Here is a 22,759-nt window from a genome sequence, read left to right on the forward strand (position 1 = left end):
TAAAACCATCTCACATGACGACAGCCATTTGTGTATTTAAAAAAAGGAACTCGCAGAAGCTCAGCTACCCATCTTCTGCTCTGAATGAAGTCAAACTATTAAATTTAGTAGGTTCCTTTTTGGAATTCAGGATTCGTTACATAATGGCTTTTACCCCATTAATTTTGGACAACAAGGTTTTGATGCATCTGTTCCATGTTACCTGACTGTGAACTGAATTTGAAATGATACGGTCTCAAGGCTTGGAGGTGAAAGGGAATTATTGTTTAAAAAGAAATGGAAAATGACACATCAGTATGTATTTTTTCCCCACAGTGGGCATGGCGATCTTTGTGAAGTGTGAGCAGGGATGATCCCATTTTGCGTGTAACGAAGTGACAAAGTATCTCAAGGATTTGGTAGGAAAGCCGGGCTCACAGGGTGAAGGTCCTCGTTTCCATCGCTGGTACTGATGCATGTGAGATGTGAGAGTCAAAGGAGCGCATCTCTAATCCTACACGATTGTGTGAGTCCTTGGCCCTGAAACTCAGTTTTCCCCATGTCCCCAGTCTGATCTGGCATGGACTTTGTGTAGAATCTTATGAAATGGAAGTAAATACTTCCTTGGTTTTGGAGCTGTAACTCCACTGTGAACACAAGAAAATCATAAATTCACATAAGCGAGACCCTACAGCTGTGCCCCTTGTTTATAGCTTCATAAATGTCAGTCACTCTAGTTTGACGCATTACTTAAATTATATCATGGTAAACTATACATAACATAAAATTTACCATTTTAACCATTTTTTCGTGTACAGTTCAGTGGCATTTAGTATAGGCACAAGGTTGTACAATCATCACCACTTACCATTTCCAAAATCCTCTATCATTCCAAAACAAACGCCGTACCCACCCACACCCCGCATAACCTCTGTTCTACTTTACGTCTCTACGGGTTCTAGGGATCTCATACAAGTGGAATCATATGGTATCTGTTCTTTTGCGACTGGCCTGTTGCACTCCGCATGTTTTCCAGGTTCACCCACGTTGTAGCAGGGGTCAGAATTTCCTTTTTAGGCTGAATGATGTTACGTTGTATATAGAGCACATTTTGTCGATCCGTCCACCTCTTGATGGACATCAACGTTGTTTCCACATTTCACTACTGCAGTGAGTCTGTTACGAACACCAGGGCACAAATCTCTGCTTGAGATCCGCTTCCAGTTCTTTTGGTTTTACACCCAAAAGTGGAATCGTTGGATGGTAGTAGGGTAGTTCTATGTTTGATTTCTTGAGAAATAGCTGTACTGTTGTCCACAGGGACTGTACCGTTTTACATTCTTACCAGCAGTGGACAGAGGTTCCAGTTTCGGCTCATCCTCACCGTCACCTGGTGCTTTGCTTTCTTCTTTCTTTTAATAATAGCCTTCCTAGTAGCTATGAAGTAGTGACTGATCGCCTTTTTTGTGTGTGATCGTGTTGGTGGCATTTTTAAGGAGGAGTTTGCATTGATGAGCAAGAAGCACTTGAGTGCAGCCGATTCCTCGCCCTGTGGCATCAGTTCACCACATGCTTTTTTTCTTTTTAAGTAGAGCTCTGTGCTTGAATGGAGGATGGAAGGCGTCCCTGGGCTTCGCATTTGCCCACCATCACTCTGGGAAACATTGTCCGGTATCACGGGCTCCCAGTTGCCCGTCTGTGTGACGATGACGTTTGACACAGAGAGCACTCGGGTCCACCCCGCGTGTGTGATGGGCCAAGACAAGTTAGAGCTGAGCCCGCTCTTATCAAATTCGTGGGTGGGGGAACAGAGTCAGAAGGGGGTGTTGTTTCTCTGAGTGGAGTTCAGCCCACCCTCTACTGGTTTTTGTTCTCTTGAAACTAACAATCGTGATTGAGAACCGCTGTGAACATCAACAGGTCAGCGTCACCACACACACCTCTATTTTTTTTGGGGGGGGGGGGGATTTTTTACGAATTCTCGAGCCAAACATAGTGACTTATTTGTTCTGTATCTGAAACATACTTTTGACAGATGGCGAAAACTCGCCTTAATTTCCGTTCATTTTACTTCCATAAGTAAGATGAGCGTGCAGTATGGATCGGGAGAGTGGGTATTCTCAGTTTTAGAGCCAGGTAGCATTAAGAATCGCTGTCTGTCCAGGCCTGTGGTCTGGATTACTTTTTGTCCTCCATGTCGTTTGCTTAGTGCCGTGTGTCATCCGTCACTGCCAGCCAGCAGGAGTGCATCACAGAGCATTAGAGGAGAAGCCATTTTATGCTTAGAAAATAAGTGAATGAAGATTTACTTTGCGGCTTCAAGCTGCAGGATAGCTTCGTATTTTCAAACCTCTCATTTGGTTATATAAGCAGAGGTGACCCAAAGTCTTTGAAAATGAAACCCCATTCAGAGTCGTATAGGCCAGCCTGGGCTTGCTTCAGCAAAGGCTCCTTGAGGGGCCAGGGGTCCAGCTCCAGGACACAAACCATGGGGTAGGAAGCTGCCAGGCCCTGTGTCTCTACTTCTTCCGCCTTTGCCTGCCAAGGTCAAGCACATATGTATGGCAAGCGTCCTGTGTGATCCCCGACCCTCCATGCTCCCCATTCCCTTGCCCCGCAGAACGTGGTGAGATGCAGACTTTCAGAATTCCGAATAATAAAGGATAGAAACAGTAGCACCTAATTGTTAGCCCAAGGAAGTCTGTGCTGACCTGGTGAAGCCAGGGCCTTCTCTTGTTCTATTCAGTGCTTTCCTCAGTCTTCAACTGCACTAGCAAGACGTCACAAATGTTGGTGTTCTGTTGTCTTACAAAGTAAGAATTACCCACCTTAGTTTAGAACCTGAAGCCAGAGGTCAAGGCCGGCTGTCAGGGATTTCGGAGTGTCTGGCCCTTGCTCCATTTCCTGGGCAGCCGTTCCAGGCAGTGCTGCTTCCGCCTGGAGTCCGCTCCAGCCCAGCTCCTCTTCCTGGCCGCCCAGTCTCCCCGCAGCTGGGGCTGGAGTGAGCCGAGAGGGTCTCTGCCGCTCCCTCTCCTTAATCAGCCCCCATCCCCGGCCTGGGTGCTGGTGTGTTCTTTTTCATTAAGTCTGAATCTTGAGTCGTTGAACGGGCCTTGCAGGGTCTTCATCCCCTGATAACTCTCCTGGGGGAGTCGCTCTCTGGACCCTTCTCCCCCCTCTCCCGTTGGGGGAGTGAGTACAGGCACCTGAGATGTAAGGTGGGGCGAGAGGGGCCGCTGAGGCAGGTTGGGAAGAAGTGATTTTGGGGTGGCTGGGGTTTTTGCTGCCCTTTCGGATTATATTGTGCAGTGAGGGTGCGGTTCTTTTCAGGATAAAACTGGACATGCGATTTAAGGCGTACAATCAATACACGGCCAGCTGGAGAGATGTAATTGCACTGACAGGTAAATGGGGATTGAAAGGACAGGTGCAAACACCGAACTAGCCAAAGGGATCTGATAAATATGGATTTTCTTAAGTGTCCTCCTGAATGAGATGGACAAAAAAGAGACGAAAGGCTCGAATGTTTGAATGATTAAGTAGGGAATCAGAATGCGCCTTTTCCCTTCAAAACACCGTATCCATAATAAACTGTGATGAGGAAATAGGGCTCCCGTGGCCCTCTCCCTTTAGTGATTTATCATCCTAATCCCAGTGAGTGAAAGCTGACTCTGTGTGGGGAGAGCAAGCTGATGGGATTAATCTGAGCCGTCTGCGCTGCTTCATTATCCATCCTTAGGGAGTGGCGCGATGGGGATGCTTCAGCAACACCGGGAAAGCCCGCTGCTCTGCAGGCTGTTAGGAGTGAAGTGCTGCCCTTTGCAGTGTCTGGGCCCTGCCCGGGCAGCCAGGGGCTCTTTCCTCTGCTCCTTTACAGTACCCCCCCTCGGGCCCCAGCGGTGCCCAGTGGGCAGCAGCCCGAGAGAACCCCTTCCTCAGGTTATCTCTGCTTCTGAAAGGATGCTCCTGTGAGGTCTTGAGTGTTCACCTTCCTGTGGACGGTTCCCTCACTTGTCCAGTTCTGCCTGCTCATGCCGAGCCTGAAGTATTTTTATAAAAGATATACTTTTACAGTGACCTTGTATTACGACCATCTTAAAATAAAACTGTTTAAAAAGAAAACAGTCATCCTTTATCCTGCTTCCCTGACATGGTTTACCCCCATCTTCATCCTCCAGGTTTCATATGTACACACCCGCATAGACACACACACACACACACACACACACACACACACACACACATATATTTATGTGTATATATTTATTAAATATACTTAAAAGTATGTTTTATGGACCCATTTTCCTGGCACCCACGTGCAGAATCTTGGCATCGCCTTCAGCATCTTTTGCTCTCCTGTCCACCAGTGGACGTGGTAGAGGGAAAGGACTGTGGGGTCCAGCAAACCTTAGAGTCCTCGCTCCACTACATAGGGGAGGGTGACTGCACCTAAGACCCTTTTCTGTCTGCCCCGTTCATCTCTCCGTCCATCTGTCCTCTGCCACCATCTCTTCTGTCTGCAAACACTGTGCGCTTGTAACATGCTAGACGGCAGAGATCAGTACAGCGTTTTCCCTTCCATAAAATGTAGACGTCAGAGCATATTAAGTAGTGTTATGAGGACTCAGTGAGATCATGCAGGTGAAATGACCCATCAGAGTGACACAGAACAGGAGGCTCGACAAATGGTGTCTGTGGTCAGCTGGCAGGTCCCATCAGTTCTTCGATTTGCCTGACGTCTCTTACCTCCATCTCTTACAGACTGAATAGTGCTGGGTGATCACTTTCCTCCCCAGACTGTACAGTGGGCTTCCACGGGCCCTTACGGCCTGATCTGTTCAGGGTATTCTTGCCTCAGCACCATTGGCCCTTCAGAAGCACCGCTTTTGTCTGTTTTTCTGGCTCACACCTTTCGGGGCTGCCCGTGCCCCTCACAGATATCCTGAATGTCTTACTGGCCCCTAAATGCGCCCTTAGTTTTAGGGTCTTGGCTCTGGGCAAACCTGCCAGCCTCTCCCACCCTCTCCTGGGCCTGACCCTCTTCAGCTGGCCTTATCTACTGACACATGTGCAGGAAGGTGCACTGCTGGTGTCACTTGCGGGAGTAGACGAGAGCTAGGAACCTGGGAATTTCTAGCCTGCCTTCACTAAAGACTGAGGCCTCACCCAGTATTTCTGAGGGAGTATTGTTTTTTAGTGTGCTCTTCAGCAAAGAACAACAGAGTAGTGGGTTATGCCCTTTGGAGCTGAACCGGAAGCTTTTAAGGAAGGGTGACCTCGGTCATTTATTTTTTTTGTATCTTCCATGTGATACTTTTCATAAAAATCTTAGGTTACTTATTAATTTCTGTAACTAATGATTCAGTTACTGATTCATCTTCGGGGATACTTACCAAACCATGCTGAGTTTGGAAAACGCTTTGTGTCGTGGATTCGGTAGATTTGCCGGGTCCCCTCCCAGCTAGTGCCGAGCAGGCATATACAAGAGGGGTGTGAGGATGCACCCTAGCTTTTCTTCACTTCAGAGGGCTGTTTGCTGTGGGTTGGGTTTGTGTCTTCAGGAGTTCTTGACGTTCAGAACTCTTCTAAGGGAGTTCTGCACCCACAGTTGGGGATATACACGTATTATTTATAATAAATTATTCTCTTACTAATAGGGTCTAGTGTTTATCAGTGTTTACACACCTCTGTGTTGGTGGGGGAGAGTGCACAGTAATTTACGTGTTGCTTCCTGGTTTATTCCTTGGCAGAACTGTCTTACAATCCCTAGCCCTTCCCCTCAACTTTAGAGAAGAGGAACTAAGGTTTAGGTCTCCCGGGGCCCTGTCCATGCTGGCATCTTGTGGTTCTGTTATGTAGGAGTCCAGTCAGTACCAAATGTGGGGACTTCTCTGGTGGCGCAGTGATTAAGAATCCGCCTGCCAATGCAGGGGACACGGGTTCTAGCCCTGGTCCGGGAAGATCCCACATGCCGCAGAGCAACAAAGCCCGCAAGCCACAACTACTGAAGCCTGCGTGCCACAACTGCTGAGCCTGCGAGCCACAACTGCTGAAGCCCACACACCTGTAGCCCCGTGCTCCACAATGAGAAGCCCACACACCACGACGAAGAGTAGCCCCTGCTCACTGCAACTAGAGAAAGCCCGTGTGCAGCAACGAAGACCCAACGCAGCCAAAAATAAATAATAAATAAATAAATTTATTTTTAAAAAACCCCAAAACCAAATGTGGCTGAGTCTTGAATGAAATGCCTTCTGATTACTGTTTATGAGATTCTTTCTGTAGTGAAATTAACTTGACTTATGACAGTATGTAGCCCTGTTTGGAAAACAAAGCTTTGTATATTCAGTCTAGATTTTACTAATTTTAGTTTTCTTTTCTCTCCACCAGTTTGCTGTTTTGTGGTTCACAAGAGGTGCCATGAATTTGTTACTTTTTCTTGTCCGGGTGCAGATAAAGGACCTGACACTGATGTAAGTAGCCTGGAAAACCATTGTTTTATGTTGATGAGGGTGTTTCCCGAGTTTGATTTTTTTAATGGCTGAGCTACTGTTGTCCTGGCACATACTGTTAATGGGAAGACTTACCAGTTCGTTGCATATAACTTTGGCTTTTACTAATGAATAGATTTACAGTCCTTTTGAACCCTGGCAGGACCATCCCAGGCTCAGAGGAGAATTTCCCGTTACCTTGTTTGTACTCTTCAGCTCTGGGTGGCACAGTGGCTAAATCTACCAGATGTATAGTGGTAGCTTTCACAAACACAAGGCAGTTTATTTTGGAAAATGTTGACACATTTTACAATGAACATAAATCGCCCTTCGGTTTATTTGTAAGGTCGATTAACTAGTAGGGCTCTCACTGCTTTTGGCCGATGTAACAAACTGTCCCTAGCTGGTTTCATGGGATCCTTGCTGCCTTTCATTAGGTATTATAAATGCTCCTGGTGACTTGAATAATTCAGCGTCTGTTTCCCTGAACAGATGATCTCTGAAACTGCCCACATGTGAATACTTCATCTCTCTGATTTGTGACCTAACTTGCCTGTCTCTGCTGAGTCTCTCCGTCGCATCCCTTGTTGGCTGAAAAGCGGGGTCAGCAGAGCAGAGGGGGAGTTTGGGGGCGGGGGAAGCACCAGTGCCTAAAATACGTCCAGTGGAGGGGAACTTGAGCTGTTACATGGAAAGTCATGTTTTTAACTGAAAAAAACAATTGCAGGGTAGGCCCGGGAGAGTAGGCATTTCTGGATGGCGTGTGCTGCACCCCTTTGGCCACTAATACTGAAATGATTTGCTCCAAGGGATTCCTACCTTTGGTGCTTGTTCTCATTGTTCTGGGTGGTTTTTTGGGTTTTGTTTTTTTTAAGGCATTCCAAGTGGATCATCTTGCCTTGAGGGAGATTACAGAGGTAGAAGAAAAGAAGTTAGAGGCCAGGAGAGAGCTCTGAGGAGCCCCATCCTGCAGATCGGGTGGGAGAGGAAGGAAGGGGGCCGGGAGAGAGCAGCAGGTGAGAGGCCAAGTTCACGATTCCCGAAAGGGCCTGTCGGCCAGCTCTGATCGCATCTGTGATCTTACTCTGCATCCTCTGTTGGCTCCTAATATTCCGCGTAGATGGTAACACACATCCGGACTCGCACAGGAACAGACTTGCTCACCTCGGGGAGGCCTTGGTTGATGCCTGTTTATGCCTGTTGACTATCTTCAGCAGCTCCTTTCCTGCTCAGAATTTTTTTTTTTTAACATCTTTATTGGGGTATAATTGCTTTACAGTGGTGTGTTAGTTTCTGCTTCATAACAAAGTGAATCAGTTATACATACACATATGTTCCCATATCTCTTCCCTCTTGCGTCTCCCTCCCTCCCACCCTCCCTATCCCACCATCCATGCAGTCACAGAGCACCGAGCTGATCTCCCTGTGCTATGCGGTTGCTTCCCACTAGCTATCTGTTTTACGTTTGGTAGTGTATATATGTCCATGCCGCTCTCTCACTTTGTCACAGCTTACCCTTCCCCCTCCCCATATCCTCAAGTCCATTCTCTAGTAGGTCTGTGTCTTTATTCCCATCTTACCCCTAGGTTCTTCATGACCTTTATTTTTTTCTTAGATTCCATATATATATGTTAGCATACGGTATTTGTTTTTTCTCTTTCTGACTTACTTCACTCTGTATGACAGGACTCTAGGTCTATCCACCTCACTACAAATAATTCAATTTCGTTTCTTTTTATGGCTGAGTAACACTCCGTTGTATATATGTGCCACATCTTCTTTATCCATTCATCCGATGGTGGACACTTAGGTTGCTTCCATGTCCTGGCTATTGTAAATAGAGCTGCAATGAACATTTTGGTACATGACTCTTTCTTTTTTTTTTTTTTTTTTTTTTTTGCGGTACGTGGGCCTCTCACTGTTGTGGCCTCTCCCGTTGCAGAGCACAGGCTCAGCGGCCATGGCTCACGGGCCCAGCCACTCCACGGCATGTGGGATCTTCCCGGACCGGGGCACGAACCAGTGTCCCCCTGCATCGGCAGGGCGGACTCTCAACCACTGCGCCACCAGGGAAGCCCACATGACTCTTTCTGAATTATGGTTTTCTCAGGGTATACGCCCAGTAGTGAGATTGCTGGGTCGTATGGTAGTTCTATTTGTAGTTTTTTAAGGAACCTCCATATTGTTCTCCATAGTGGCTGTATCAATTTACATTCCCACCAGCAGTGCAAGAGTGTTCCCTTTTCTCCACACCCTCTCCAGCATTTATTGTTTCTAGATTTTTTGATGATGGCCATTCTGACCAGTGTGAGATGATACCTCATTGTAGTTTTGATTTGCATTTCTCTAATGATTAATGATGTTGAGCATTCTTTCATGTGTTTGTTGGCAATCTGTATATCTTCTTCGGAGAAATGTCTATTTAGGTCTTCTGCCCATCGACTTTAGACTATACTACAGAGCTACAGTAATCAAGGCACAAAAACAGAAATTATAGATCAGTGGTACAGGATAAGAAAGCCCAGAGATAAACCCACGCACATATGGTCGCCTTATCTTTGATAAAGGAGGCAAGAATATACAGTGGAGAAAATACAGCCTCTTCAATAAGTGGTGCTGGGAAGACTGGACAGGTACATGTAAAAGTATGAGATTAGAACACTCCCTAACACCATACACAAAATATAGATCAGAATGGATTAAAGACCTAAATGTAAGGCCGAAAACTATCAAACTGTTATGAGGAAAACATAGGCAGAACACTCTATGACATAAATCACAGCAAGATCCTTTCTGACCCACCTCCTAGAGAAATGGAATAAAAACAAAAATAAACAAATGGGACCTAATGAAACTTAAAAGCTTTTGCACAGCAAAGGAAACCATAAACAAGATGAAAAGACAACCCTCAGAATGGGAGAAAATATTTGCAAATGAAGTAACTGACAAAGGATTAATCTCCAAAATTTACAAGCAGCTCATGCAGCTCAATAACAAACAACCGGCTCAGAATTTTATCCTGTTTTGGCTGATTGCTCTGGCCACCCTCCTCCCAGCCTGGGGCCAGATGCAGAGCGTTAGCAAAGAGCGTTTCGCTGTGAAGCGTAACAGAAGGCGCCCCTGTGATCCGCCGAGTCCCCTGAGTTCTGCCCCTGCTCATCTGTGTGTGTGTTGACTTGCCTCACATTTTAATATATTCAAAATTTAAGTTACGAGATGAGCTTTATTGAATCTGAGAGAAAAAAGAAGTGGGTGAGCTATTAAAAAGGTACAGAATAATGGGCCAGTCCTGCCTGTTTGATCAAAAAGGATTGTGCATTCTTTTCCACGGGAAACTTTTGCCTTTTGGTCCTTGGCATCCAGAGACCGTGATGGTGGCTTTCTGGAGCCAGGGTGTGCGATGTGGCTTCCGTCTGAGTGCGGGATGAATTTACTTATTGAACAAACCTGCAAGCTTCCCGGACTGAACTCACCAGGGAAGTAGTTGGAAGAGCATGAAGGTATCAGGACATAAAGCTGAGCTGAGGATGGGGAGTACATTTTAAAATCATGGGATTATGGAGCTGGAAGGGGTATTAGAGATTTTTCTAGGTTAACTTTATTTTTTAGATGTGGAGAGGGAGGCATATCAAAGAAAGGTAATTAAATGAGCTGGGGCAGTGTCCTGTTGCCCTGGAATACCTGGTAGGTTTGTGGCTGATTCTTTCCGGGGTGTTGGTTGTGAAGGGAAGGAGAGAGGGGTCCCTGGCCTGGTCCTGTGGTCAGCGGAGCACGTCGACAACCTGCTACCTGGTTTCATCATTGAAAGTTCTGTTCAGATGTTTAGAAGAGTGCTGATGGGGATGAAAAAGACCAGGTCAAGGATGGAAGGATCAGGAACAGGGAAATCTAATTTAAAACTCCCCCCAAGCGTTTGTTCCCTGAAAATTAAAGAAATTCAAGCTTTTTTCAAACCGCAGTGTCTGTGCACCTTAATACCGTCTTCACTGGGCTCAGCGGACCCAGAGCATCCACAGGGGTGGGCAAAGGAAGCCACAAATCTTGTGAAATCCACAGAGACTGTACTGCTCTGCCATCTTCAAGAGGAAAGGAACGGAAAATAATGAAAAAATAACCTAGGAGTACCCGGATTACAGGAACCAGATGCGAAGGGAGTTAAACATTCTTTTGGGGCTTCCCTGGTGGCGCAGTGGTTGGGAATCTGCCTGCCGATGCAGGGACACGGGTTCGTGCCCCGGTCCGGGAAGATCCCACATGCCACGGTGCGCCTGGGCCCGTGAGCCATGGCCGCTGGCCTGCGCGTACCGGAGCCTGTGCTCCTCAATGGGAGAGGCCACAACAGTGAGAAGCCCGCGTGCCGCAAAAAAGGCAAAACAAAACAAACATTCCTTTTGAGCAGACATAGTCTTCGCGTCTCAAGGAGCAGTCTGGTGGGGAAGGATGCAGAAGTGCAGGGAACCTTGAGAAAGAGGCTTCTGGGTTCAGTGGAAGGACCACCCGCCCCCAAAAAAACCCTCAGGCCAGCCCTCCCCACCCCTGTGGACGAGCAGTGTTTCTTTGGCCAGAAATTCCCTCCCAGCATATCTACACACAAAAGCCATGATTTTTGAGACTTTTAAGTGCAAGCCCGTGCACCCGAGGGGAAAAGAAGAGGGAAGCCTTTCAAAGACGCTGACGCGAGAGGGTTGGCTGGTTCGCTCGCTGATGCTGCGGGTCCCCAGAGCCCGGCCTCACAGCTGGGTGCGGGCATACGGAGCCGCGGCTGGGCCCAGGACGAGCAGCGCACGCCTCACCTCACATTGCGAGGGCGCTTTGAGTTGGTGTAGAATTTGCGGCTTGCAGGTGTGTGCACCCTCAGAATGCAGCTCGGGGCCGTGCCCAGCACCCCTGCCCTGCGTCCAGGATTTTGTGAGAGGGTCCGCGTTTAGAAATAGCTCTTCTCGCCCTCCCCGCACCCAAATTAAGACTGGAGCCAGGCCACGGCAGGTGGAGGGGGGAGTGTCACCTCGTTTGGCTTGGGGGCAGCGAGCCCTGTGACTTCGTTCTTCCGAAGGGACCAGAGTGCCCTTCTTTCTTCCGCTGCCGCTGGCCACCTGCCTTGATGGTTGTCCCGTCCCTGCCCGGGCTGCGGTGAGGCCGGCTGGGCTGGGTTTGAGGGGGCCGGCTCGTCCTCAGGCCCCTTCCCTGCACTTTTAAAATTTTCAGCTCGAAGCCTTTGTCCTTCAGTCTGGAGCCCCTCCCTGTGCTTAGGACAACCTCTGTCCCTTGAGAATTGTGTCTCCTTGTGATTCCCCTCCTGCCAGAGGGAACACGAGGTACCTGGGTCTCCAGGGTGTGTGCACATGCTTCCGTACGTGTGTGCGTGTGTATTAGCACTTTAAATCCTTGTTTTCCATACTTTGTTTTCCCTGCGCCTTCAGTGAGAAGAGCCACGAAGCGTCACTTTTAGAGAGAGACTCACACCAATCTCAGTCCTGCTGTGAAAGATCATGTCCGGACTCACCCCCTTCAATCTGTAAAAGTGTAGGGAGAGAAGAGTCCTATGTGATGTGTTTAAGATGACGCAAGTGCTCAACAACTCTTTAAACGCAATCCTTGGGAGGTTTGCCCCGTGTGCTGGGTATGTGGACATTGGAGAAGGTGGAGGGGAGTCTTTTGAAAGGCTTCAAGCCCTGGAGGTCATCAGCTTCCCGGAGTTTGGTCTGCATTTAGCGTAGTCTCCCTGCCTTTATTCACCTGACGCATCCTCACTGGCCGGTGCCCCTGGCCTGTCCGGGGAGAAACGATTCCTGAAGGGCTTTGCTCTTCTTGTATCTGAGCCGTCCAATTGAGTCGAATTCAGGGGATTTAAAAATAACCTCCGGGGTCATTACTGAAGCTTCCCGGGTTGGGGAGAGCCTCCTCCATGCAGGTGGCATCGGGAGGTGGCTGCAGCCGCCTGCATGTTTGCAAGAGCACAAGTGAGGAGATGAACCAGCTTGTTACAGGGCAGGGAAGCTTGCTTCTGATCTGGGTGCCCCTTCAAGTCTGTGAAGCCTGTGAAACCGAGCCATCTGAAGAAGCTGAGAGCATCGACCATAAATGACTGGCTCACAGCCAAAAATGGGACCCAGTGCACAGCTTGCTGCAGAGCTGGAGCAGCCTCCGGAGGGAGCTGGACCCCGTGGGCAGCCATGTGTCCCGAGAACCGAGCTGCCTGCTTTGCCTTTTGACAGCCCGCGAATTCTCTTGTTCTCAAGTTCTTCTCGGTGTCGTAGAAACTGAGCAGAGGAAAAAAGACAGCTAAGTTGTTTAAATTTCAGCCTTTCAAAGCTGCATTTATAACAAAACTAGAAACATGTAAAATAAATCTAGAAATAAGTTTAATTAGTGGATCTTCTATTTTCTGAAAGTGTGCTTTTACATGTAATAGGGAAACAAGACCATTGTGCGAGAAAAACCCTGTTATACCCCAAACATTTTTTACATTCCTGAACCAACAAAGTGTGATTTGTAAAAGGTGCAGGCGCTAAAAAGTGGCATTTAAAATTCAGCAGAGGTACTTCCCAGGTGGCGCAGTGGTTAAGAATCAGCCTGCCAATGCAGAGGACACGGGTTCGAGCCCTGGTCCAGGAAGATCCCACATGCTGCGGAGCAACTATGCCCATGCGCCACAAGTACTGAGCCTGCGCTCTAGAGCCCATGAGCCACAACTGCTGACCCCGTGTGCGCTAGGGCCTGTGAGCCACAACTACTGAGCCCACACGCCAAAACTACTGAAGCCTGTGTGCTCTAGGGCCTGTGCTCCGCAACAAGAGAAGCCACTGCAACAAAGAGCAGCCCCTGCTTGCCGCAACCAGAGAGAGCCCCGTGCGCAGCAACGGAGACCCAACACGGTGAAAAATTTTTAAGAAAAAAAGAAAAAGAAAACAAAAAAGAAAGTAAGGAGAAAGATTTCCCTCCCTTTCAAAAAAAATAAATGAATAAAATTCAGCAGAGTAAGGTAAAGAGAGTCTAAGAGAAGGAACTGGGAGCCCTGCCCTGCCGAGTCACCGAAAACCTTTCTAGGTCGTGGTTTTCTTACTCATCAATAGGGAGATTGAACTTGGTGATCTTTACAGTTGTTTTCAGCCCTAAATAATATTCTGTCACCTAAATGTTTATCGAGGGCTTCAAGCTGTGAAGATAAAAAGGTGATGGACAGGTCCTGCCCTCCCAGTGCATCCTCTCTGATGAAAAGGATGCAGATCCTCACACTGTAAGGTTGCATGTGACGGCTGCCATCAGTGGGGGAAGAAATAAGCTCTTGTTGAGTTTGAGTGGAGGGGAGAGTGCATCTCATGGAAGAATGAGGGAAGGCTTCCTGAAGGTGGTGACATTTTAAAGATTTATTTCAATTTTTTTTTCAAAATGTTCTTTTAAAAACAAGTAGACCAGTATTTTTCTGTTTCTCCTGCTGGTTTAAGGGAGTTCATCCCTCACTAAATGCTGCTATTCAGTGGTGTGTAAACTCAGGTGACACATCCTTGCAAGGGGACCTGTTAAAAGAGCACAGGCCAGGGCTTCCCTGGTGGCGCAGTGGTTGAGAGTCCGCCTGCCGATGCAGGGGACGCGGGTTCGTGCCCCGGTCCGGGAAGATCCCACATGCTGCGGAGCGGCTGGGCCCGTGAGCCATGGCCGCTGAGCCTGTGCGTCCGGAGCCTGTGCTCCGCAACGGGAGAGGCCACAACAGTGAGAGGCCCGTGTACAGCAAAAAAAAAAAAATAATAAAAATAAAAGAGCACAGGCCAGAGAGACCCGCCATGTTCTGCAGATCCTGGTGAGATCCCCCCAGGTGAACCTCTGAGTGGAAGCCTCGCTGGTCCTGGAACCCCGCTCTGCACTCCTCACGTGCCATGCTGCCACGGGAAACCTGGAAAAGAAGTTATTTCGGGGAAACGAACCCAACCCAAAGCTCCCGTGCTAATTCTGTTCTTCAGTGGGTGGATTATTTTATGTACCAGATTCACAGTAACAGAAGTATTTCCTACAAGGGAAGGGACTCCGGCTACTTTTGCACCAAATTAATTTAGCTGAGAATTAAAAATAGCCTCCAACACTTGCATCCCCATGTGCAGTTCTGGTGCGCTACGGGGGGCCGTGGAGGGTGGGACATCCGTCCTCTTGATGCGCCAGTGAGAAGAGGGGGTGTGTGTGGTGTGAAAATAGAGAAGGTGCCCTGTGCGGGAGCCAGGGGGCCAGGAGACCTGCTCTTGAGAGGGTCACCCCGGGGGCTTCTCAGCTTAATCCAACGGCTGAAGTTGCCACTGCACGAATGTCTTTGGAACTCTATGCTCAGAATGGCACGTACGGCCAGCAGCTCATTCTTCTCAGAATCTCTCCTCTTGCCTGCCCCGCGTCAGCCTTTGAGTGTGGTGTGATTGTTTAGGGGAAGCAGCCAAAAGCCCAGTGGAGCCAGATCTGGAAAAGGGGTGTGATTAAGGTGGGTGGTACCATTTTTGGTCAGAAAGGGGGTAAGATGATAAGGTAGACAGTGGTTTTCTTGGGAAAATTATAAAGTGTCTCTGACATCAGACTTGAAAAGCGACGTTTGTGCCTGAAGCATGGAAAGCACGTAGGAATTGTTGCGTAGCTTCTCACGGACACTTTTAGTTAATACCCATATTCTAGAAAACTGTTGTCTGCCTCGACGGTCATGCCTACACAGTGAATTCTTCATGGGGCCGTCCTCTGTCATTTCCCTTTGGAAACCAACAGCCCGGTGCAGAGCCTGGCACAGAATGGGTGCACAAAGAATAGTTGTTGAACCAGAGAATGAGTGGATGAAGGTCTGATAACCTAATTTGGTCACCAGTTGTATTTACATGATCTTGAAATACTTGGCTAGTTTTAGCTATGCGTGCGATTGTTACTGACCTTGCCCAGAGCTTAGGAAGGGATGTTTCCTCAGCATTATTGTGTCACCTCGCAGGGTGGAAGCCACACCTGATGGGCTTTCCTTCTCTTTACAGTAGTCGTTTCAAACCATGGTCTCAGCTATTTGGAGGTGAGTTTAAAAAATGGTGGATTTGGACAATAGCGTTTGACTGACTGGGGTCAGAAATTGGTATGAAGGCTTCCTTATTTTTTCTGACCCATACCAAGTGACTTAGTAATATCAGACAGTTCATGATGTACAACCAACCAAATTAACTCGTGCCTGAGAACTGGAGTCTGGGGCCACTTGTGGCTCAAATCATTGGCAGCTCAGAGCTAGAAGTTCTGCGCCACAAGTCATGGCATCTTGGTGATGGTACCTGATGTGTACTTAGCGTCTCTATGTCTGGTGCTTTTTCTGCTATTATTTGTAATCGTTAAATATTCCTTGAGCGTTTATTTCATGCCAGGTGCTATGAGATGCAAAGGTTAAAAAAAAACAGGGTCTTTGTCTTCAAGTAGCGCATCCTTAGTGGGAAGTCATACATATGAATCAACATGCTTATTTATTCAGATGATTACTTCCGTGGATAACCCACACACGTTATTATCTTCATTGTACAGATGTGAAAATGGAGGCTTGGGGGTTAAGCGACCTGCCGGAGTCTAGCAGTAAGTGGTGAGCTTTGACCCAGGTCTCTCTGCTTCCAACCCTGTTCTTTCCTTGGTGCCTCATGGTTGGTTAGTAAAAGCCAACTTCAGGGGCAGGCTTTCTGTTGGCGAAGGCTCTGTTTGGGGGTCGGGGTCTGGGGTCAGTGTGTCTATGAGAAATCTCAAAACAGTAAGAAACTTGAGATGATAAAATCCCAAGATGTTAACAGTAAAAGCATTCGCCAAGAGGACTGACAGTGCCCACTAGTGAAGACTACAGCATGTGATGGGACCAGGTGAGAGCCCAGAGCCATTTGGAGACTTGGTTCTGTTCTCCTCAAGAAAACGGGAAGGTAGGGCTTCCCAGGACCCTGGGTTTCTGGAAAGATTCAATGCAAGTGGCTTCACCCTAAGCTGAGAGCCGGCCCAGAGGGCTCTTCGGCTTATGCCAGAGCTTGTTCCTGGATTTTGAGTCACCTTTGTTAAGCCGAAGGAGGAGTCCCATTCCATTAGCTGGTACCTTCCTCACCTCGGCTCTGCTTTTGCTGTTTCATAACTTGCCAGTGGGAGACTCAGGAGAAGTCTGTGGACAGAAAGAAGTGCATTTCCTAGGGGACAGGAAGGAAGACGGAGGGTTTCCTAGTTAGCATTGTCACTGTGACATTTCCTTAGCTACAGTGAGAGCAAGGGTCCAAAACAATGACACCAGTCAGTGAACCTACTTAGTAGGAATTCCGTCTGGGCCTTCGACAGTGGCCGAGAGAGATGAAACCAGCGGGAGAGTCGCTTTGCTGACAGCTGTTTATACTGTGTTGCACCAGAAGCTGTGAGCGGACGCCCTCGACCATAGTCTGTTATGAGCCAGAGGTGAGATGGACAGAGGGAAGGTCAGCTGTTCTAGTCATTTCGCTTCATTCCACATCTCTGTTTATTTTTATAATCCAGCCTGTTCCCAAAACGCATTTATTTTGAGACTGACAGTCCAAGGGTGGAGAGCCAGGTTCTAAGAAGAAGGTCATCGCCGTGACACGACTGCGCCCCTCTCCCGCTTCACATTTTCCCGGGGTTTCTACAGGGTCACACACGACAGCTCCGCTGGCTGTTTGCTGTGGCTGTTGGTTGGTTCTCCTCCACCTTGACCTTTCCAGGGGAGGGTAGCACAGGTTTCTTACATAGTGGTGGCAGTTTTCCAAGAGGGCAAGCCTTAGCGCACTTACACATTGTGTCCTGCTGTCTCACAACCAAAGCAAGTCACGTGGCCAAGCTCAGGGTCCCTGTGAAGGTAGATGAGTCCGGGGTTCTCCAGAGAAACAGAACTGATAGGCTGTGCATTTGTGTGTACAGGTGTGTGTGTGTGTACAGGTGTGGGTGTGCGCACACGGCTGTGTGTGTGTTTCCCACAAAGAGATTTCTTACACAGAACTAGGTCATGAGACGGTGGAGGCTGGCAGGCATTTAAATGTTAATCTCATCCAAAAACACCCTCCCAGAAACACCCAGGGTAATGTTTGACCAAATATCTGGGCACCCCGTGGTCCGATGAAGTTAACTAAGCACAGCATTATCCGTCGCAGGGGGACAGGGCGCAGGTGTGGCCCTGGGAGGGCTGGGCCGCTCGGGCCATTAACTTAACAGTTTACCACAGGATGACTTATTGTGGTTGTGTTGTGATGTTTTCTTTCCCCTGAACCTCACCCATCTCTGTATTCCCAGTGCCTCGTATGATTTCTGACTCACAGGTGATCGTGAACGTGTGTTGCAAGAGTGAATGGAAGAAAAGATGAAGTCTCTGATCCCAAAATAAAATAAATATCTGTAAAATGTTTCATGAGATTCTCTCAGATCAGTACCAGCTGTTTCTTGATCTTAAATTAGTCTTTAGGAAGTGAATTTCCTTTAGAAAGTTTTTTTTCTACCTGTGTCGAGAGAATCTTCCGTTTTTGAGGAACTTATGCAGGATGCCCATTGCACTGTGCTTTGCTAAACTTATGACCAGGATTTGTAACTTGGTGAACGTTTTTCGGGTTAAATGTTGGTGGGGAAAGAACCTGTTCAAAGGAAATGCTTGCTTTGTCGACTGCGTGTTTTGGATCTGTATTCCTTGAAGTCACTGCTAATTGTACAGTTAATCTGGAGAGGTTTATAACAAACCACAGTTCAAGAGGAAGAGAAGTGATAAAGCTGAGGAGTCAGGAGTCTTTGATTTCTTTCCAGTTTGAACTCAGAGGTGCGTGTCTAAGACATGCCTCACTGTGCCAGGATAAATAATCCATGCGGAAGTCATAGAGGTTGCTGTTTCAAGCTCAGGAGAAATTTGTATTGTTATGAGATTGCTGTATGAAAGAATATTTTGAAATGCACAGCCTACACACTGTTTAACAATGGTTGAGGGGTTTGTTTGTTTTTTTTTCATGTCATAAAAATCCCTAAGACAAATACCTTTCAGAAGGCAGTGTGCACGTTGCTTGCTGTCTGTAACCTCAAGTCCCTAGCCTGTCCCTCCCCACCTCTTTTTCAAGGCAGGAAGCTTTGGAGAGTTAACATGGGGTAGAAATTTCATACCTGAAAATGATACTTTCCGTGCAGGAGGGTGATTTTAGGATTCTAAGATATGAAGCTGTATCATGACTCATTTGTTCTTAAGCAGGTCGTTCTCCCGTTACTAAAATTAATCACAAAAGACCAGGGAAGCTTGAACAAGGAGAGTTCACACAGCAGGTCTTAAAATTAGAAAGGGAGGCCTCTTTTCTTTTGCATTTGCGAAGTTTGAATGATGCACCGAGGTTTTAGGTAATTCATGTTAATCAGGTTTTTTTTTTTTTTTTTTTTTCATTACAAATCTGTAATTTAGAGTAACTGAAGGTACAGAGCTGGAAGTGAGGAGGAAAAGTGACAAGTAGAAAATTTAAAAAGGAATCAGGTGCGTGTGTGAAGCAGACCTTCCTGCAAGTCCACATGCCCACCGTCTGCTTGGAGCTACGTGCTTTGGTTTGGTCATATTCTCGCTTACTAAACGCCTGGTCATCCAGGAGCCCAAGGATGGGAGAGTCCGATGAAATAACCTCTGGAAATACGTGCGGTTTGCCAAAGAGCATCTTGCTGTGTCTGCTCATGTCTGCTCCTGTCCCCTCCAGTTTCTCCCCTAGGCAGCATCCCCAGTGGCGTTTTGCATGTATCAGGCAGATCACATCATTGCATTGCTCTGTCCACACTCTACAGTAGCCTTCCTTGACCATTACAGTGAAATGCAAACGTCTTACTCTGGTCAACAAGGCCTGTGGTGACTGGGGTCTGGTTCCTGTCCACCTCACGGACAAGACAGGCTAATAAGCTAATTTGCACCTGAGGGCTTTAGCACTGGTGGATTCTGGTGCCCGGACCTTCACGATGCTCGTTGATACCATTCCGGTGACTCCACAGAGAGGCCTCTTCAGCTCCCACCCTCCCCTCTCCATTGTCCATTAGCGTGTCCTCCTTATGTGCCTTTGATGGTCCTTGTCACCCAGGAAACCGTGCTCTGTATTTGTCACTTGATTGCTGTCTGTCTCTTCCACCAGCGTGAAGCACCGTGCGAGCAGGGCTGTTGTCTCACTCACTCTTCTATTTGACTTAGAACTGTGTCTGCCACGTACTAAGTGCTCAGTTAATATTTGTTGCGCAGATGAATGTACGTGACTTTTACAAGAGAGATGAAAAAATCTTACAGGGTTTTGTTTGTTTCCTTCCGATAATGTAACTAAAAGGAACTGTCCTAGGATCAGTGGAGACGTTTCCTTTTCTGTGACTGTAATGCCATACCATGTGATAGTCAGCTGGCCATGCCAGTTGAGCCTAAGGCCTACTGCGTGATTGCACGTATCTCCCTGACAACCAAAAAAGCATGTTCTTCATAATCGTAACGTTAGGACTCTGTGGTCTATAAAATTCATTAGAAAATAAAATGTATACGATCAGTCTTACCGAAGCAGAGTACCCAGTTACCCACCAGATTCTGAATGTCAGCCCTTCTAGATGACTACCATAAGTCTTGAATTTGAAACCTCGAGAATAATTTATACCTAATAGGATCTTAACGTTGGAGATTAGGGTGTGGCCGTATGTTGGCTTGAGTGCAGCGTCCTCTTAGGTTTCCCTCTGCAGTCCTCAGTTTCTTTTACTGACAGTCTTGTGGGCGGTGGGGAGTCGTTAAGTCAATTGTGATACATCCGTGCAATAGCATAGGTGCAGCCGTTAAGAAGGATGGTCATAAAGACACGAAGATGCTTATATGATGCCCCATGCCAAAGCTCAACGTGAAGGTGTTGCTGTGGTTACAGGACAGTGACCGAATTTACGTGCGGAGGGGCAGGGACTACAAAGGACCCTGGGAAACCGAAGTCATGATCATTTGATTTTTAAGATGATTCGACATAGATTATTTTTCTGGATTTAATCTTGTTGGAATAGTACAATTTTTGCAAAGCTCTAATCGGCACATTTGCCCCCTCTCGAATCTCATCCGCGAAATTCTTTCGGAATGTGACCAAGTGCTGTGGTCTCCCAGGACCTCATCTGAATGGCGCAGCCCCGCCCACCTGAGAATAATTCTGTGCCCAGCAGTGTGCTGGCAGAGCTGTTTGCTGCAGACGTCTGGGCTGCCACGGGCTAAGTGTATCCCTTTGCAACACGGGTAATAGAAAACCTGGCCAAGCAATGGTTTGAACTAAATAGGGGTTTTGTTCTCATGTAACAAAATGTCTGGACCGGGAAGTCTGGGCTCACGTGGCATCTCCAGGATTCCATAAGGACCCAGCCTTTCAGTTCAGCCTTCTTATCGCGTGGCTCTCGTCCTTTCATCCTCATCTTTGTTGTCCTGGTTGTAAGACGGCTGCTCCATCACCATCCCTTCCAGGTTCACGCGGGAGGAAAGAGAAGGGTGAAGGTCAAAGCACAGATGCCTGTTGAGTCTACTCCCTTTTAAAGGATCCCCATGAAACCCAATCTGACAACCGCCATCTACATCCCGTTGGCCAGAACTGTATCACACAGCCACTCCTACTTGGAAAACCGTGGGAGTTTTATTTTGTTTTGTTTGAAGCTGTGGGTGTATTTCTGCCCAGAGCAAGGTCAAGGTAGTTCAGTAACAAAGAAGAGGAGAATGAATATCGGATAGGCAGGTAACAGTGGATTCTGTGTTGAAGTTGCCGAGGGTACATTGCCTTCTAGATGGAACCGCCTTCACCACTCGGGGTGCAACGCGCCCTTTTCTGTACCGCCGTTGCTATGACTTTATCTCGGTGGCACAGGAAGGCTTCTGTTCCGGACGTGGTGTCATGAGGGGTTTTCAGATACAGTCTAATTAACTGAGTTTCTTGATCTGTTGATGATAGGAAAGGGAGACAGGAATGAGGAAGTCTTGTGATAAGTTCTTTTTTTTTTAGCAAGACTTTTCTGAAAAACAAAACAGAACAAAACTTGTTCTTTCTGTTGGTGACAGTACTTCTAAGTTATCTTGCGAGGAGCATTTTTTGTTTTGATAATGAAATATTTTGAGATTCCATAATTGTGTTGATTCAGTCATAATATTCTTGTTAATAGTAGTTTCTGCTAGTGAATAATAAGGGTTGATTGAAGCAGAGAGGGTGTACCAGTCGCTCACTGTTTATTGAAGCAGCTTTGGTCGTTCAAAGCAGCAACAGCGTCCTCCATAGGTACCAGCCATCATTTGGAGTATGAAGTGCAGGATGGACAGCAGGTATTAAGGAAGGTGTTGAGAAACTGGTATGAGCAGGAAACCACAGGACAGAGACCCGAAAAGCAGTCAGGAATGTTCAGCGTGAAGTAAGGGGGAAGTTGTAGGCGTTGATGAGCAGTGGCTTCTAGCCTGGAAAGAAAGGTGGGCTTATCTTTGGAACTCCAAGGGACAGACCCACCCCGATGACTAGGTGTTATAAGGCAGAGTGGAGTGTAAACTCCAAGAAGAACTTCCAAGGGGCGGACGTTACTAACCATAGGAGAGGGACCTCAGGGCGGGGGAGCCCCAAGAAGGGTAACCAAGGGCTGCGTGTCACGTTCTTCCGAAGGAGCGGTGATGGCTCCCGTGCGTGCTCTAGAGTTTGCGATGAGACTCGGAAGGATGCTGGGTTTTCTCTCTGGAATGCCTTCCCCCATGGCGCCCGGCCAGTCCCTAGTCTTCCTGTGAGGACCACGCCGGGCATCTCTTCTCTCAGAGCCTTTCCCCGACCATCCTTTCTGTCTCCATGGACTCGCCCCCGCCCCCTGCCCCATATTCAGCTGCTCCTTTAGTTCCCCTGCACATCCCTGGCTGGAGACACTCACAACCCTGTGCTGTCATTGTCTCTACCCGTAGGTGGCTGTCCCTTGAGGGCAAACCCATCTTTCACCTTCCTGTCTTCTGTGCTTACCCAGAATCTGGCGGTCTCACTGGCTCTCAAACATTTATTGAATTAGCAAGTCAGTGAGTAGAAATTAGTGAGATTCTGCTTGAGTTAGCCTTGACCTTATAGAGAATTTCTGTTTCGACTTTACTGACACCGATACTGTTCTCGCACGTGGTGGTTGAGCCAGGTAGCATCATGGATGGTTACTGAGTGTAACGAGTGATGCACGGTTCTTTGTGCAAGTGCCACCTCTCTTAGACATCTGACCTCCATGCTTGTGGTGAGGTTGAAAATTGCCCGCAAGCTGTGTTCTCAGAGTGCTTTGCGCATTCCGGCTTACGGGTGTGAGTTCCATCCTGCATC

At 47.7% G+C, this 22,759-nt stretch overlaps 1 protein-coding gene across 1 annotated transcript in view; it reads left to right on the forward strand.

Moving 5' to 3' along the window:
* The window catches only part of PRKCA (protein kinase C alpha), a 368,920-nt gene that overhangs the window by 147,695 nt on the left and 198,466 nt on the right, over nt 1-22,759 (forward strand). Inside the window, exon 3 of the mRNA XM_032616229.1 lies at nt 6,370-6,452. Within this exon, the coding sequence (XP_032472120.1) occupies nt 6,370-6,452 (83 nt within the window). The remainder of the gene's footprint in view (nt 1-6,369; nt 6,453-22,759) is intronic.

Source organism: Phocoena sinus, chromosome 20, assembly GCF_008692025.1.
Source record: "Phocoena sinus isolate mPhoSin1 chromosome 20, mPhoSin1.pri, whole genome shotgun sequence".
Lineage (NCBI taxonomy): Eukaryota > Metazoa > Chordata > Mammalia > Artiodactyla > Phocoenidae > Phocoena > Phocoena sinus.